Source organism: Camarhynchus parvulus, chromosome 5 (assembly GCF_901933205.1).
Source record: "Camarhynchus parvulus chromosome 5, STF_HiC, whole genome shotgun sequence".
NCBI lineage: Eukaryota > Metazoa > Chordata > Aves > Passeriformes > Thraupidae > Camarhynchus > Camarhynchus parvulus.
Window position 1 is genome coordinate 24,019,840 of NC_044575.1, and position 15,746 is coordinate 24,035,585.

At 38.9% G+C, this 15,746-nt stretch overlaps 1 protein-coding gene across 1 annotated transcript; it reads left to right on the top strand.

The window, feature by feature from the left end:
- Positions 1-1,355: 1,355 nt before the first annotated feature.
- On the top strand, positions 1,356-13,928 carry LOC115904488 (embryonic protein UVS.2-like). Its single transcript, XM_030949916.1, has 12 exons — positions 1,356-1,424; positions 1,588-1,612; positions 1,739-1,772; positions 2,531-2,664; positions 3,926-4,043; positions 4,596-4,774; positions 8,370-8,451; positions 9,363-9,490; positions 11,177-11,292; positions 11,692-11,917; positions 13,011-13,129; positions 13,698-13,928. Exons 1-12 carry the CDS (start codon positions 1,356-1,358, stop codon positions 13,926-13,928), a joined length of 1,461 nt encoding a protein of 486 aa, XP_030805776.1.
- The last annotated feature ends 1,818 nt before the right edge of the window (positions 13,929-15,746 follow it).

The window sequence follows — 15,746 nt, forward strand, 5'->3', positions numbered from 1 at the left end:
CTCTTTTGAGCCTGATCTTGAATAAACACAGAGGCTGCTTGCAACTGTACTGGAGAACCTCTGGTTAATGATATAAAAAACTAATGAGGACTTCTATACTTCATTCTCTGATCAGCCAAAGAAAAAAGGGCCCTTTTTATCTGCACCTCATTATTTTTCTACATGGAAATGATAAATGCGGATAAACTGTGGAAGTCACAGAAGTGTGGACTGTTTTAGAAAGTTGAGGAGCAAACTATTAGTAGGGTAAAATTAAAATATTAGTAGCAAAGCTTTACATAATATCAGCTAAAATTTTCCTAGCAAAGTACTCCTTAAAAACAATGGACCAGCCCATATATCTCTCTGGAAAGGCACTTGCCATGCCATCTTGATTTGCTGTGAAATGCATAGGTTCCTCAAAATATTGTCTTTGCAGAAAATGTCAAAGGTTTTCTTGCTTGTTTCTGAAGATCTGATACAGTAAATCTTTACCATTTTCTACAGCTCCTCAGTATTTGTGCAGAGACCGAAGCTGGGAGAAAAAACCAGGATCTGCCTGCCTATAGTGATGTTCATGTGGCTTTAGCATGAATATTCTAATTCTTTGCCTTACTCTTACAGTGTGAGTTTTCTAGGATTGAGCCTGCTTGTCTAGTCTTGTTTCTATTCATGGACAGCAAAGGAAGGGGGACTTCCCAGAAGCTGGGAAGCCAAAACTCTGCGACCTGGTGGTTTTAGGCATTTGCAGACTCCAGAAAGACACACAATTTCTGTCAACAGTGATTATATTGCAAGATACCATGTTGAAAAAACAATTTCTGTCAACAATCAGATTCATCTCTGACTCCAACAGATTTTCAGTGCTCCTGGCCAGAAATGCTGGGCTGGGAGCTGTGCACAAAGAGGACAGGCAGATAGATGGGCTCTGCAGAGCAGGGTGTCTCCTGGCAGCAAGCTAAGGAGTTACTTTTACAGGTAGTCAGTGTGGATGGATCAAAGGGTTCCTTGACATGGAGTTTGGCTGTAAACAGACTGCAGCCGGATATCCTGTCCCTTGGTCAGCAGTGAGGGGACCTGCAGCAGCTCATGGCTTCTTCTTAGAATTAAAGATGAGTCACTTAAAGGTTACTGAATTTTCTTTCCTATTGCTCCACTTCCTCTGTTTTCTAAAGATAAATAAGAAATGAGAGCCTGGAAATTCTCTTGAGAGGTCCTGCAGCTTGTTTGTTTTGTGAAAATACTTCTTGTTATCTAATTTTGTTACGCTTGTTAACAACAGCAGCAGCTTTCCCATAAAACTTGCCCCAAATAAACTAACCACAATTTTGAGAACTGAGCTGCAGAGCAGAGAAGTTCATCTTGGAAATCTGAAGATGAAGTACTTTCTTCTGCCAACTCATTTAGCATTTCTCTGTAGCTTTGCACTAAGTAAACCCGTCCAGGTGTGTCTCTGCTCTGAGATGTTGAGAATTTACATTGCTGCTGCTGAGTTGCTCTATCTTAAAATTAATTAGAAACTCTTACTGCTGTGAATCTACTTGATAGAAGTTTTCTGCTATGGAGATGAGCATGTACTAAAATAAATGTACTATATTTTTTTTCCAGATAACTACAAGAAAGAATGACTTAGGTGAGTTTGATTATAATTATTATATAAATAACTACAAGTTTTGGTGGAGCTACATCTGTATACTTCAATATCATGATTTGCTATATTTTTCTCTTTGAAAATGTTTTGTTCTTTTTTTTTTTCCACCATCAGTGGAAGGCAATTCACTGAACTCAAATGTGTTTTAAAGTCACATTCATTGTGATTTTTTATGCTGTTGTGATAAAGAAATTATGAAGAATTATTGAACAATTGCTATATGAAATGTTCTTTTCCGTATGTAGCTCTAGCAAATCAGAGTATTTTTCACTTTGTTTTCTATCTTATGTGATATATGGTACTTTCCTGTCTGCTATACCCAAAACTTCTGTAATTTTTTTTTGCTAAATAACAGATAGCTTTTGTCTTTGAGAAATGTATTCCCAGTATTTTAGAGTCAGAACTGAGGAGCACGTCACAATGTTTTATGTCAAACTCACAGTTAACCTGGACATTAATAGCTTGCATACATCCAATATCATGATAAAAATAGTAATTTATTTAATAGTAATGCATTATTAATCCTATTTTTGCAGAGGTCAGTTATGATTTTTCTTTAATTCCACAAGCTCTAATGAGGAGAATGACTTATAACACTTAGCATTCCCCTCTGAAAGCTCCCAAAGCTTCTTAAGCTAAAGTTTATTTAGTCACAACTTTGATCACAGCTGCACTATGACATTATATTAATGCTAAACTTTTCTATCCAGGAATCAAGGCATACCAAACCAGTCTTAGCATACTAATCCTTCCTCACATTATTAGGAAATGAACTCCAGTGAAAGGAATTTCCAAAGATGCAAAATCTTGGTTAGTTTGTACCTCTCATCTCCCTTTCTGCACATGTATTTGCCTTCTCAGTGCCTTGTATGTTCTTTATTTTCTGCTCCTGCCAGATAGTGAAATAGCTGTGTATGAAGGAGACATTCTCCTGAGAAGAGGGCGACGCAGTGCAATTAACTGTGAGAGTTGTTTGTGGCCCAAGTCACAAGATGGACTGGTCAAGGTTCCATTTAACATCTCTTCTGATTTCTGTGAGTGCATGCAAATGGATGCTCTAAAGTTAGCCTTGATTTTCAAGTCCCTAATTCCCTGTTACTTTATGTTTCTCTGGCATGCACCAAAAACAGCCTTTGCACAAGTGAGAATTTATTGACATGTCTCTTTTTCTATCCTATTAGCTCCATGGAAATTTGGCTAAGACTCCAAACAGATCACACTAAAATATGTGGCTACTTGGGCCAATAGTAATTAATTGTAATTTCAAATATTACCTTGCTCCTGTTAGCTACAATGTACTTTGATATTTAACAAGTACATTAGAAGAGGCATAATTTGTTCACATTATGAATGTGTTTTTGTCAAAATCACCACTAGGAACATTTTTTTTTCATGCTATAATTTTCTTTTAAATTTCTCATAGAAATATTCCCACACTAGAACTCCTGTAGAGGCAAAAATGGAGCAAAAATCCTTGGAGATATTTTTCCTTTGTTGATTCCCTCTAGTCACTCAATAGCTCTGTCCTGTGCAAAAAGCTGCAGGAGTGAATTCCATACAGACCCTTCTTCAAAGAGCTTCCCTTGAGAGAAAATGGCATGGAAGTAAAATACAGCCTGAGCCTGATTCTCGTTCCTCAGGGAAAGGAACAGAGAAAAGCTCAATCTCTGTGTTATCTAGGCTGCTTCTCTGCCTATGTGCCTCCAGAACTGCAGTATATACTTTTGTGGATAGGGGAGGGTTATTTTCTCTCCAAAGTTTAAATATTAGGAAATTGAGATACACATCAGTTGCAGATGATTCATAACTGAGGAAGCCAAATTAAGCCAAAATGTTCCAAAGTAGATAAACACTCTGATCTTTATTTGGTACCTGAGCCTTGGCTGTCTCAAGTGATTCCAAGGGGGCTGTGGCAGGCATTTGCTCTTTCTGATAAACAAAATAGGGTTTTGGTGCTTAGCTACAATCAGCTGGCTTATTTGGGATACTCTAATCCAACTATTTGTGTCTGAAACTGCCTCATTTCTTCTGTTCTGCCTAATGGAAGGAACAATGTCAATATTTTGCTTTCCATCAGCTGTCTCCTAAATAATATGCATATGGGATAGCTGTAGTTGTTAAAATTCCCTATAAAAGTCCAATCAGTTTGAAGATATCTGAATGTTTGGTACCCTTTTTTTACTATACTTGTATAATAAAGAACTAATGAGTGCTGTGAAGTTTTTAAGGAATGCACCCCATCAATGCACCTTGCTTTTTGATTAACCAAGAAAGATTACCCCCTTCTCTTTCTAGCAATAACAGAGAGGTCTTGGATTGCTGATGCTTTGCAAGAGATCTCCACGCTGACCTGTGTGCAATTTGTAAATCGCACTACAGAAACAGACTATGTTTACGTTGAACGAGGGCAGAGGTAAGCTTCCTGTCTCCTGAGAGCGGCAGCACTCAAAAGTTCTTTTCCAATATTTTTCTGGTTTGTTTTGGATTTAAGTAATAGCTTTGTTTTTTTCACACTAGCAATAAAGATTTAGAGACAAGATGCAATTTTTCATTTTTCTTTAGATATACTGGTAGTTACATCAGCTAATAGGCTTCAGGAATAAATGTGTGTGTGATTTAAAGATAATGGGGTATAATTCAAAATAAGAAATTTTCCTTAATTGTTGTAAAAATTTAAATAAGTATAATTATTTCAGGTTTTGCTTAATACTTTATACTGCTTTGCCTTAGTTTGATATAGCCAATTTACTGGTTTAAAATTTGCCATCCTCATCACAAAGGCTTTATTTCCCTCCCACCATGTCATTTGGCAGCTTCCAGAAGTCTAGATATCTCATGCCAGTGACTATTTGCATGTCCCCTGCTGTGGCTGCATAGCTAGAGAACCTTGGTGACATAATCAATACATCTATATATTTGTATTTGCTAAATGTGATCCTTTTGGTTATTGATTGCTTATTCTTAGCTGCTGGTCTTACTTTGGAAAGATTGGGGGACGCCAAGCAGTAGGCCTGGTGAAAAATGGCTGCATGGATAAAGGAGCAATTCAGCATGAAATGAACCATGCACTGGGTTTCATCCATGAACAGGCACGGAGTGATCGGGACAGGTTTGTCAAGATTATGTGGGAGCACATAGTGGCAGGTATGTCCACTAAATCTTAAGAGAAAATATATACTTACAGTTAAAGGAGAACATTTCTCTGGTGAACAACAACGCAAATAAGAAGCATGATTAATACTGGCTGAATTGCAGCTGCCGCAGCAGCACATTCAGTATGGTGGAATTTGTTCAGTGTTTGTACTGAGGGAATATCTGTGGCTATACCTATGGCACTGTGAAAGATGCAGCCTTAAAGTAGCTCTATATTCTTATTTTGATTGCCATTTTGAGCCCAGACCTCAAAATACCAGGATCATCAGGATTACAAAATGTTGTTGCAAAGACTTGGCCAGGAGGCAAGACTGTGGGACCCTTAACTGAGAGGGGTGAAGTGTGACATTCAAGATCATTTTGGGGATTCACGCAACAGTTCTATCCCAGGAAAGCCAGGGAAATAGGGGAAGGCAGCCAGTAGGCATCTTGGTGTGAGTGAAATGCACATATCCTAAAATGTATATGATCAAGGGGCTCAATGTGGAGGCATTGGAAACATATGCAACCATTAGCATTTCCAAAATTCTGGGACCTGGCTTGATGTGAGAGGAAGGACTGCAATTATTTCCTCCTCATGGACAGGATCATAGACACTTGAAAAGAGAGAGCCATGGGAAGCAATTGGGAGTGGTAATTCTGTAGAGGAAAAACAAGTGGATGGAAAGGAAAGCAGAATGAATCGTTTGGGCACATGCCTGTGACCTGTGTGCTGGGAACATGGGCTCATCACACACAAGAGCTCCAGGCTCTGGGGAGGAAAAGGTAGAGAGAATGGCAAGAGATCCAAGGGAAAGTGAGAAAGTGGTACACAGAAGGAAAATACCAGAAGAAAGTATGCAGGGAGTCACTTGTCTGACAGCTGTTTAGAGAGCTGAGTAATCCATAACAATTGTAAAAATACAATAGTCTATTTAGTTCATTATGGAAAATAATAGTAAATGAGGCCAGACAATTGAATACCAAATTCTATTAAGTCTCTTCAACAAATAAGATACTCAACTACAATATCATGCACAGCTAAAAATATATCCATCTTTTTCTCCAGATGGAACTTGATTGTTTTTATTGCAAATTCCTAACACACTGCTCTCCAAACTTTCTTCAGCTATTCCCATGATATCTTAAGTAAATTCCATTTGTGTTGTTGTTTTTTGAGGTTTCAGCTCCAGTGTTAGGGTGTAATTTTGCTGTGAGTTGTTTACCATTGCACAACAAGGGTGTGCCATGTTTGAAATGTCAGCAAAGGATGTGCTAAGAAAGAGAGGTTGAAATCATGAAGTTATATATGCTAAACACACATAGTCTTACAGTTTTGCAGAGGGAGCTCCACAGGTTCAGATGTCATAATTCCTGAAGGATACAGATGTAACTAAACTCTGATTCAGGCACAGAGTCATGAAATGATAAATGAGGAAGAAGAGGTAAAGAAGACAAGGCTATGCCAAAGGAGATGAGGTGTATCATCAGTGGTTTGAGTGTTCACCGTGGGTGGAGAATGAGATGATTTGTGTGGCAAGGGAGTTGGAATGCAGAGTGTGCACTGTAGGAAAAAATGCAAAGATATGCAGGGAAAAGTAAATGGAAAAAGAGTTATGTTCATGAGGACTGTAATGTTACAACTTGCTGCTGTTAAGCCTGCTGATGGCAGAGCTCCTGCGGACCTTGGTAGTGCAGAACTAGACTTCAAGACCTTCTCCAGTGTCTCAGCTCTCGTACAAAAGCAGTTTTTCTCCTGCTAGGACTTTCATATTGTGAATGTTTTCTGGGTTTTGTTTTTATCCAGCAATTTACCTTGGAAGCCATCCGACTTCTTTGTTTTGACAAAATGGAGCCTGATGGGTTGCTGTCCACTTAGCTACTTGAAACTCAGCTTGTTTTTCCTACATTTTTGGGAAAAAATATATATTCAGAGTCTTCAGCCAGTCTTCTCCTTTTCAGCTCTTCTGAGTCACTGTACTTACATTCTGGCAGAGGTAGATTTTTTTTTTCTTTCTTGAGAGTGGAAAAGATGGGGTAAGTCCCCAAACATGTGCAGGTCTAGACAGCCAGATCTCTTTGGCATGTGATGAGGTAGGTAGTAGTTTGCTGGCAGCACCTCAGTCCAGCTAGGATGCTGTCACTTTTTCTTTATTTAGCAAACTAATTCAGCCAAGCAATTCTGTACCAAACAGTAGCCATATGCTTCAGTGCTTCACCACGTTTGAACTGTATTCTCTGTTCATCATCTCAAAAAAAGCTGCACACTTGCTGTTAATTCTTTCTGAAGTTAGTATAGCAGATAAGAGGGACTGAGATTAAAACAGAGTGAGGAAGGCCAATGCTGTTGAGAAACAGTTTAAGCCTTAACTGAGTTTTAGAGCTACAAAAAGCTCCAAATTCATGTTTTTTCCCAAATTTTCTATTAGTTGGGATTTCAAATCTTTTTGCATCTCTTAGCCCTCAGCCCAGGACCAGTGCTGAAGGACATTACTGGCTGAGATTTGTTCTGATTGGAAGCCTGCCAGTGGAGTTGTGTAGATCTCAAGATATCCAACTCCAAACTCTTGTCCAGATGGTTTGTGGTTTACAAACCACACTTGTAGTTACAATAATGAAGGTACAGACCTGGAAAGGAGTGCTTAGTGGCTAGGGCTTTAGTCTTAATGCCAGGCTGGCTGCATTCAGCTCCCTGCTCTGACAGTGCTTATTTGCCTGTCTCACCATGGAGAAGAGACCCAGCACGTAATTCATACTCATGATCTCCAGTCAGTGAGAAAAATAAGTGCCTTCTTCACGTGAAACTCCCTCCAACTGTGTCTCTCTTTCTTAACCTCTCCTCTAACTATCCTGGAAGCCTTGAGGAATAGCTTCAGTGCGTAACTTGAAGAAATAAAGCTAGGTGACATGAAATCCAGTCTCTGTCCCTGGGCCCCAGCCCTGTATCAGTGTAACACTTTATCTCATATTGGCTTTTTAAGGCTGATGAAAAGTGATGGGATGCTCGGCAGCCGTTCTGACAGAATTTGTTTTTCTGCTTCATGTGAGTCATATCACTTCATTCTAGCTACTGCTGATAGGTTTGACCAGAGACAAAGCCAGAACATGTCTGGTAGCATGGGCTCTGGGGCAAGTAACAGGGATAATATGTTCCTTCTTGTTGTGGCATTAGGACTCAGCATGACATCACCCATGCATAGCTCCTAATTTTTCATCTAGGTGGTCAGCCAGATTTCCCCCCAAGGTATGAATGCAGCTTTGGGGACATAGGTTGGATGCTTATAGTATTCAAGCTAATGCACTGAAATGTATTTGGAGACACCCTAATGAAGATGGACAGAGGGACACTTTTATTTGAAGAGTAGAATGTATTCATTGATTATATCAAAACTTATTTGATTAACTTTATATTCTGAAACCTACTAGACTGTAAAACTAGTTCCCATGGATTTAAAAAATCTCTGGTGGTTTTGATAGGTCCAAGATCTCATTAGAACATATATTAGTATCTTATGTTACTCTCTGGATTATGACAGCAGGCAGTGTACTGCCTGTATTAGAGCAGTAATAATTGTTCTGACTGAAATGGTGCTTTCCTACTTTACAGGGGAACAAGGGAACTTTGGAAAAATGAATTCCAAAAACCTGGGCCTTCCCTATGACTACTCTTCAGTGATGCACTATGGCGCGTAAGTTGATGGTGGAAATATCCTTTCAAAGGAGCCAACAGCTTTCAGATCTTCTGCTCAGCTCTAGGAAGAAGAAGTTGCTCTGTGCAGGGAGTGACTTTTGCTGTTCATTTAAGTGCATGGACATAATTAAGGGTGAGCATACTTCCTTTGTCAGCAGGATTCCTGGAAAACAAGAGTTGATATGGATAGCAACAAAACATAGGACAACATTTTTCTTCCAATGTACTCTTGCCTCTTGCTAAAGGCCTTTGACAGGGCTCTGGCCCAAAGTCTAATTCTACTGAACCACTGATCCAAACCAGTTCTGAAGTTTAAATTATTTCATAAACGTAGTAACAGCTGATCATAGACAACAACATTCAAGTGTAGAGGCAAGAAAGACGGATTTTTTTTATATTATGGAGATGTTGTATGCTGCCTTCTGTTAATCTGGGAACACTGTCTAAGGCTGCATTTTTGTCCATAATGTACAAGCTTGTATCAGGTACCTTCTCCTTTATTTCCCCAAGCAAGTAATAATTTCTGAACAAAACCATGAAACAAAACTGGACTAGTAGAAGGCAGGAAATTGCAGATAGCAAATAGGCAATTAGTAACTGAGACAGAACTATTTCTGCTCCTCTGCCTCAGGAACCAAAAAGGTGGGATTCAGTCCATTTTCCTGGACATTGGTGAAAGGCGTTTTCACTCAGGACAGAGCAGCTTTTTCTGCTTGCTTGCTTTCACCTGCTGAACTCAAGTATCTGCCATGCTGGTCCTCTTCAGGGAAGGGTACCAGGTCTCTGAGAAGCATCTTGCCCATTTCCATTAAAACTCTGTTTTGTGGTACATGAGAAATGATAATGCAGTTAGAGAACTTCCCTATCTATGAAAAGCAATCTAGAAATGTGATTTCCTTGTTTCTACAGGTATGATTTCTCCAGCACTCCAGGAAAACCAACTATTGTACCAGTTCCTGACCCCTCTATACCTATTGGGCAGAGAGATGGGCTGAGTAACTTGGATGTAGCTAAAATCAACAAGCTCTACAAGTGCAGTAAGTGCTGTAGATAAAAGGTATATGAATATAGCTGATGTCTGAAGGCACTGACAGACATCCTCCAAAGGAATGTGGTCCACAGTCCTTCACTACCTCTCACCCTACAACAGGAAACAGAACTGCTCCTGTGTCAAACTACTGTCTTCTTGGAAAGGACAATTTGCTTTCAATAATTCAATCTCATTTTGAGTTATCCTCATCTAATCCCTGCTCTTTGAGATAAGCAAAATCCATCAGAGAACTCATGGTTCCTACCTCTGTCAAATTCTCATTTCAGGAAAGCTCTGAAGGTAGCAAAGCATGTAAGCTCTCCTCAGCCATGAGTATAGCTTAGAGCCATGTGCATCAGGAGTGCCAGCAGATTTGTGATTTCTCTTAATTACAAAACGTCTGCAGGGCTGTAAGCATGGGTGCCATTCAGCCTGATCAGAACCCCTTGGAGGAGAAAACCATAGGCATTTTGTATAGATGTCTACTTTCTCGCCACATCCACTTTTTAACTCATCCCTGTGGTAACTTAAAGTCTAGAAATCCCTAACATTCCTCTGTAAACAGGAACTCTTCAGCCAAGATACACAAAACAGGTATAACATCATGCTCCTGCACTGCACGGGTTTTGCTTTAACTCCCAGGACAAATGCTAATTGATTTATATGGCATTTGACTTTTTTGAGATGTTATTCAACAAAACAGCAAGAAGCACTAACAAGATCTAAATATTAGTGTACTAAATTCTGCCCTTGTGCTAGAACTTAGTTAAATAATTAGAATTTAGAAGGAATCAGCATTCCTTCAGTTGGATTGTTAAGTACAGAAATCATTGCTGAGAGTGGTTACTCCACATTCACAACTGCAGATGAGACAACTTTACAATTTATGTGTCTCAAAGATAGTGATAACAAGTATTTTGTGATAGCTATTCTTGACAGTGGGGCTGGGAATGAATCATATTCAGTACCATTACTATGCAATTTCATAATTAGATCTGTATGTTTTTGGAGAAAAGCACTAAATTTTAAAAAGAGAGAAAACTTGGGGACTAAAAAAAAACCATAAAAAGTCTGGTTGTCTCAGGAAGAGTAGGAAGCAAGAGGAAAAATGTCAAAAATTCCTATGAGCAGATGTCATATATTCATATTTTGTAATTTGGGGAGTTACATAAAATGCAAAAAATTAAGTGGAAAAACAAAAGACAGATGAGATCAGACTTTTTATACCAGTCCCTAGGTCTGTAGGTTGACTTCAGTGCTCTCTGTTACCATTTTCCCTCAGTGACTATCTGTCTTTGCTTTGACAAAATCTTGTTTTCAAACTTGATTTTTGAACACACTTATGAATACACACAGTTGCTAATAGAAGTTTATGTACTTCTGTTATTGAAGTTAAGGAAGTTCATGAAAGATCCAGGCCTCTTTTAGTAAACTAATATATGTGAACGAAGCCCTATTGTCTTGAAAAAAATTATTAATATCTGAAACAGGCAAGTACTTCTAAGTACTACCTTCATTTCACTTGCAGGTTTTCAATAATTTTTACACCAGGAACAGCAATACAGTTGTAAGCAGTATAATTAATTTATAAAAGCTTGACTGCTGCAAATGGTTAGAGAGACTTGTCAGGCGTTATGGGAATATTTTTGTGCAGTTTTCATTCTCTTCAATGCTGTTTGATTCTTCCCTTCAGATTGTTGTAGCTCTGTGTTGCCTAAACCCAAAGGCTCGTTCTCCTCTGTCAATTACCCATCCCCATATCCCAACAACAGCAACTGTCTGTGGCTGATCCGCATCCGTCGAAGTAAGGTAATTTTCATTAGGAAGAAAAAGGTTTGAAGCACAGTATCCAGGCTACACAGCATTATTTCATTACCATGAGTAACCCCTGGGAGTCAGTTTATGCATCGAGGCATTTATTTTGTTATGCAGTAAATGAAAGTCTCAACAATTTTCATAAGAACTAACACTACTAGAGGGATTATTTCACTCAATTTTTATCCAGTTCAGATAGGATGGCTTTTCAAAGATAAGCAGTAGTGAAACATCTCTGGGATCTCAGTAATAGGACAGTTAGATGAAATTCTGTGCTCTTTTTATATAGAATGTAAGGTTTCTGTAATACATGGATAGTAAAATGAACATGAAGGTTTGAGACTTTCCCTGTGTATAACATTATACGCAACTTTTGCTTTTTTGTTTCTCCAGATCTTCCTGCAGTTTGAGGCTTTTGATCTCCAACGCTCCTCAGACTGTTCTTCTGACTACGTAAAAATTTACAATGGGAACAGCAAGAGCTCCCCTGTCTTGCTGGACAAGTACTGTGGGAAGGGTCCACTGCCCTCCCTGGTGGCATCTGGATCCACAATGCTGGTGGAGTTTGCAAGCGATGAGAGCATTACAGGCACAGGATTCAGAGCCTCCTATAACAGGGGTATGAACACTCCTTTACAAAGCTTGGAGAACAGCATTAGCAGTATTTGTACAGAAGAACTGAAAACTTTTACTATACACTGCAGAATAGGTCTTTTTGCTCATTCTTCACACACAGAGCAATTGGAAATGCAGAAGGCCAGGCAATGATATGTCTAAAGGTTCACAAGAAACAGAAAATGGGATGTCACATGGGTGTCATGTTAGTTATCCTGAGATCTCATTCACATTCTTCTGAGAGCCTCTGTTAGGCTTCTTCAAATCTCCAGAACAATGTCTTTAAATGAAAACAATGCAATGACTGAAATTAATAGGAGCAGTGCAGCCAAAGAGCACAAAGACTGCAGAATCAACAAGAGACCTCAACCAACGAGATGCAAAGCCAGTATCTGGGCAAGACATTATTCAAGGTTTTGTGGGACTTTATGCAGCAGCAGAGGTACTGACCTTGGGTACCTTACACCTTCTGAATTAAAAACTATATTAAAAGTTATATACACAAAACACTGTGCTTCCTGTAATCATGTGAGGGATGTCTTTTTTGCAAACACACAAATGCATCCTGGACTGCCAGACCAAATTCTGTTGTGCTGTGTCATGCTTTCAGCAAGAAGGCAGTAGCCCAAAGTTGCCTTATTTCAACTGAAAATCCCAGCTTCTATAGAGCATAAATTGCAGAAATCTTAGAAAAGTGTTATTTTTATTCTTTTTGCTTTATTCAATTGAGTAATTTCTAGAAAGAACTAGATCTAGCTTGATAATGCAATCTTGAATACTGATTCTTTTCTGAAGGGCAGTCAGTGCCATCAGAATGCTGTGCTAATATGGTAACAGCTGATTGGAAAGTCAGATACAGCTTTAGGTGCAGCTGTTCCCTGTTCTCCAAAAATTATTTATCAGACATGTTTCTAGTTCCTTCAGTACAGCTGCTGATACAAATACTAAGTGAAGAAATAAAGTACTTCAGCAGTGGGCTTTCATGGTAGCACATTTTTTCTTGGTTTGAAGAAATAATAAAATAGCTGTAAGCAAACTCATTTCTACTGACAAAACGCTCTTGTTAATATATCTGGTTTTCTCCCTTTTCTCCTCAGTGAATTGTGGAGCCACTTTCAGAGATTCAAAGGGAGTCATCACCTCTCCAAACTACCCCAATAAATACCCCAAAAATCGAGCATGTTTCTGGGTCATCACTTCTCCAGTAGGATATAAGGTAAGGCACAGATGAATTCATTTGTGGGTTTCATCACTGTTCTCTGATGAAACCTCTGTTTCTCTTGAAGAGTAAGAGCTGTTATGTCACTTTTTCAGCAGATATCCTCAGAGTAAAAATCTGAAAGCAAAAATTCATTTTAAGAATTTATGCTGAATCTTGGTTTCTGAGGTGCTCTGCAAGGGAAAAACCTTTATGTGTGCAAGTGAACTCATGAATCTAGCCTTTACCACAAGGCTTTGTTCAAAATAATCCCTAGGCAAGAGCTCCCACTGGAAAACTGAAACATCACACAGGTGCTGTTTTTATATTTCTCTAGAGGAAAGAATGTGAAGCGTAGAAGATCAATCTTGTCCCTTGCTTATCCTTCCAATCCAAATACTGATGAACTAAGCAAATAATTTGCTACTAATTTGCATTGCCATATGGGATCAGGATGTGGTGCACACACAGAATAAAAAATTGGTGCCTGCACACAAGGAGTTTAGAGTATTTGTTGTTGTTAAAAAATGGGTAAGAGAAAAGGCTGCAACCTGGAAACAAAGTGCTTTGGTTGTATTTTCTCCAGATATCTCTCAAAATGTTATCCTTTGAGCTGGAATATAGTGACAGATGCATCTATGACTACTTGCTCATACATGATGGAAGCCGCCCTATGTCACCTGCAGTTGGCCCTTATTGTGGGACAGAGAAGGTTGCAGACTTTACTTCCACTGGGAACTTTGTGCTGGTTGAATTCCACAGTGATTTAGTGTGGGAGTTGCCTGGATTTGTGATGAGTTATACATTTGCTAGGTAAGTATAATACAGATGGTGTTTGAAAAACAGAATCAGAGTCCAGCTAGCCACAGGTAAAAGTGAAGATGCCACCAATTTCAGAAAAAAAATATATAGCCTGATACCTTTAACAAGCATGAAGTTTGACCTCTTAGTGTTACATCTACAGTGGTGTAATTTCCATGGTGAATCAAGGACAGAAATGTTCCTGCCCATGGGATGCTTCTGTCTGAGACTGTATGCTTTTTGTTATAGTATTCTCATTGCTGGTGTTGCATGGCTAAACACAATAGCAGAGCTGAAACTATGTAAGCAGATTTTCAAGAACTTCTAGTGGTTAAAACTGTGCCCATAAAAAATTTCAGAACATGGCTGTGTAGCAACTTTAAGCTGTATTCTGGCAAATGCTATTACCCAGCCTAAATGTGCATTCCAGCAAATCTTCAGACACATTTATTTACATTTTGAAGCCAAGATCGCAGTTCATATAAGCACCAGAGCTTAGCCTGGAAATCACCACTCGACACCAAAGTGGTGTCATAGTACAGTATGACATACAGTACCTCAACTCAAAGATTTGCACTACTCCTCCTACTCCTCTGTGAGATGGACCAGGTCAGGGAACAGATTTAACTTAAGAAACTAAAGTTAAGAGTAGCAGGAACAAGCACTGAGAGGGAATGGAATGAAGCACCTGCTGTTGTCACTTTGCTGTGGCCTGAGTCAGGTATTGAAATTGTCCATAAGGTGTTACCAAAGTACTTTTTAAAAATGAGGCCTGAAAACCTAATGCAAAGACCATTGAATGTTCTCTTTGGAGAGCATTTTAGATGTGAAGTACCTTGTCTGTAGAGAGAAATCCTCCTCCTCTAAAGAGATGGCTGGAGTGGAGAAATAAATCACTGCTGTAAGCACCTAACACTTTGCCTTGACTTGATGTATTCAGAATTAAATGCTAGTGCCAAACTGGGAGATGCCAAAGCATAATGAATAATAAAAGACTTTGCTGAAATTATGTCTTTGTGAAGAAGAGCATGTAGAAATTTCCAATTTGCTTTCCTGGTTCAACCAAAAAATTTTTGAATTATGATGACTTTGTAGCAGTGGAGGGGAGGGGTTTAAGATCTGTAATGTTTTGCTTTTTAAGCACTGGTTAATTTTCACCCACAGAAGAATGAGAATTGATAAGTTGTGAACATCAAGGTTTAGAGCTTTCTTGCATCATGGTGGGAAAGGGCATGCACAGCAGGCAACAAATATTTGTATTTCTTACAAGCTTCAATCTTCTGGCTATAAAAAGCATTCCTTCATTTAATTTGACTCACTATTTAGATTGGCATATTTTTGAAGAATGTAACCATTTCATCAGCATGTCAGAAAATTAAACTCTACTTCTATTTTTAAGCTCAGCTTCAGACTATAAAAAATGCTAATTCTTTTTGAGTCTGAGGACTTTGATGGAGGTGCAAAAGTAACAACCCCATGACAACTCTGATTATATAATGAAGTTGAACAGGTCCCTGTTTTAAACAGACAGTGCTGAACAGCTTTGTAACTTGAGCATTACCTTAGATTGCCTTCCCTTGGTCTGATGCGGAGCTCTACAGATGTGCAATGTTTTAGATGTTTACCCATACTTGGGAAAAGAACAACAGCATATTGCAAAAACAATATGCCACATACAAGAATACTGGTCTTGCAATATGTCTCTAAAATATGGTTTTCAGTAGGACATTACCCATGTATAAACACACTCATATTCTGAACTATATGGAGGAAGAGTAACCAGCTAGTAGACACAAGGGACAGTATAGTCAAAAGTTTAGGATTCAAATACCAC

Bases quoted from the DNA above. Each gene is read 5' to 3' on its own strand.
- LOC115904488 (XM_030949916.1), top strand. From the start codon at position 1,356: ATGAAGTACTTTCTTCTGCCAACTCATTTAGCATTTCTCTGTAGCTTT. The intron at 4,044-4,595 runs GTAAGCTTCCTG...GCTTATTCTTAG, and splicing joins TACGTTGAACGAGGGCAGAG to CTGCTGGTCTTACTTTGGAA. The intron at 13,130-13,697 runs GTAAGGCACAGA...TATTTTCTCCAG, and splicing joins CTTCTCCAGTAGGATATAAG to ATATCTCTCAAAATGTTATC.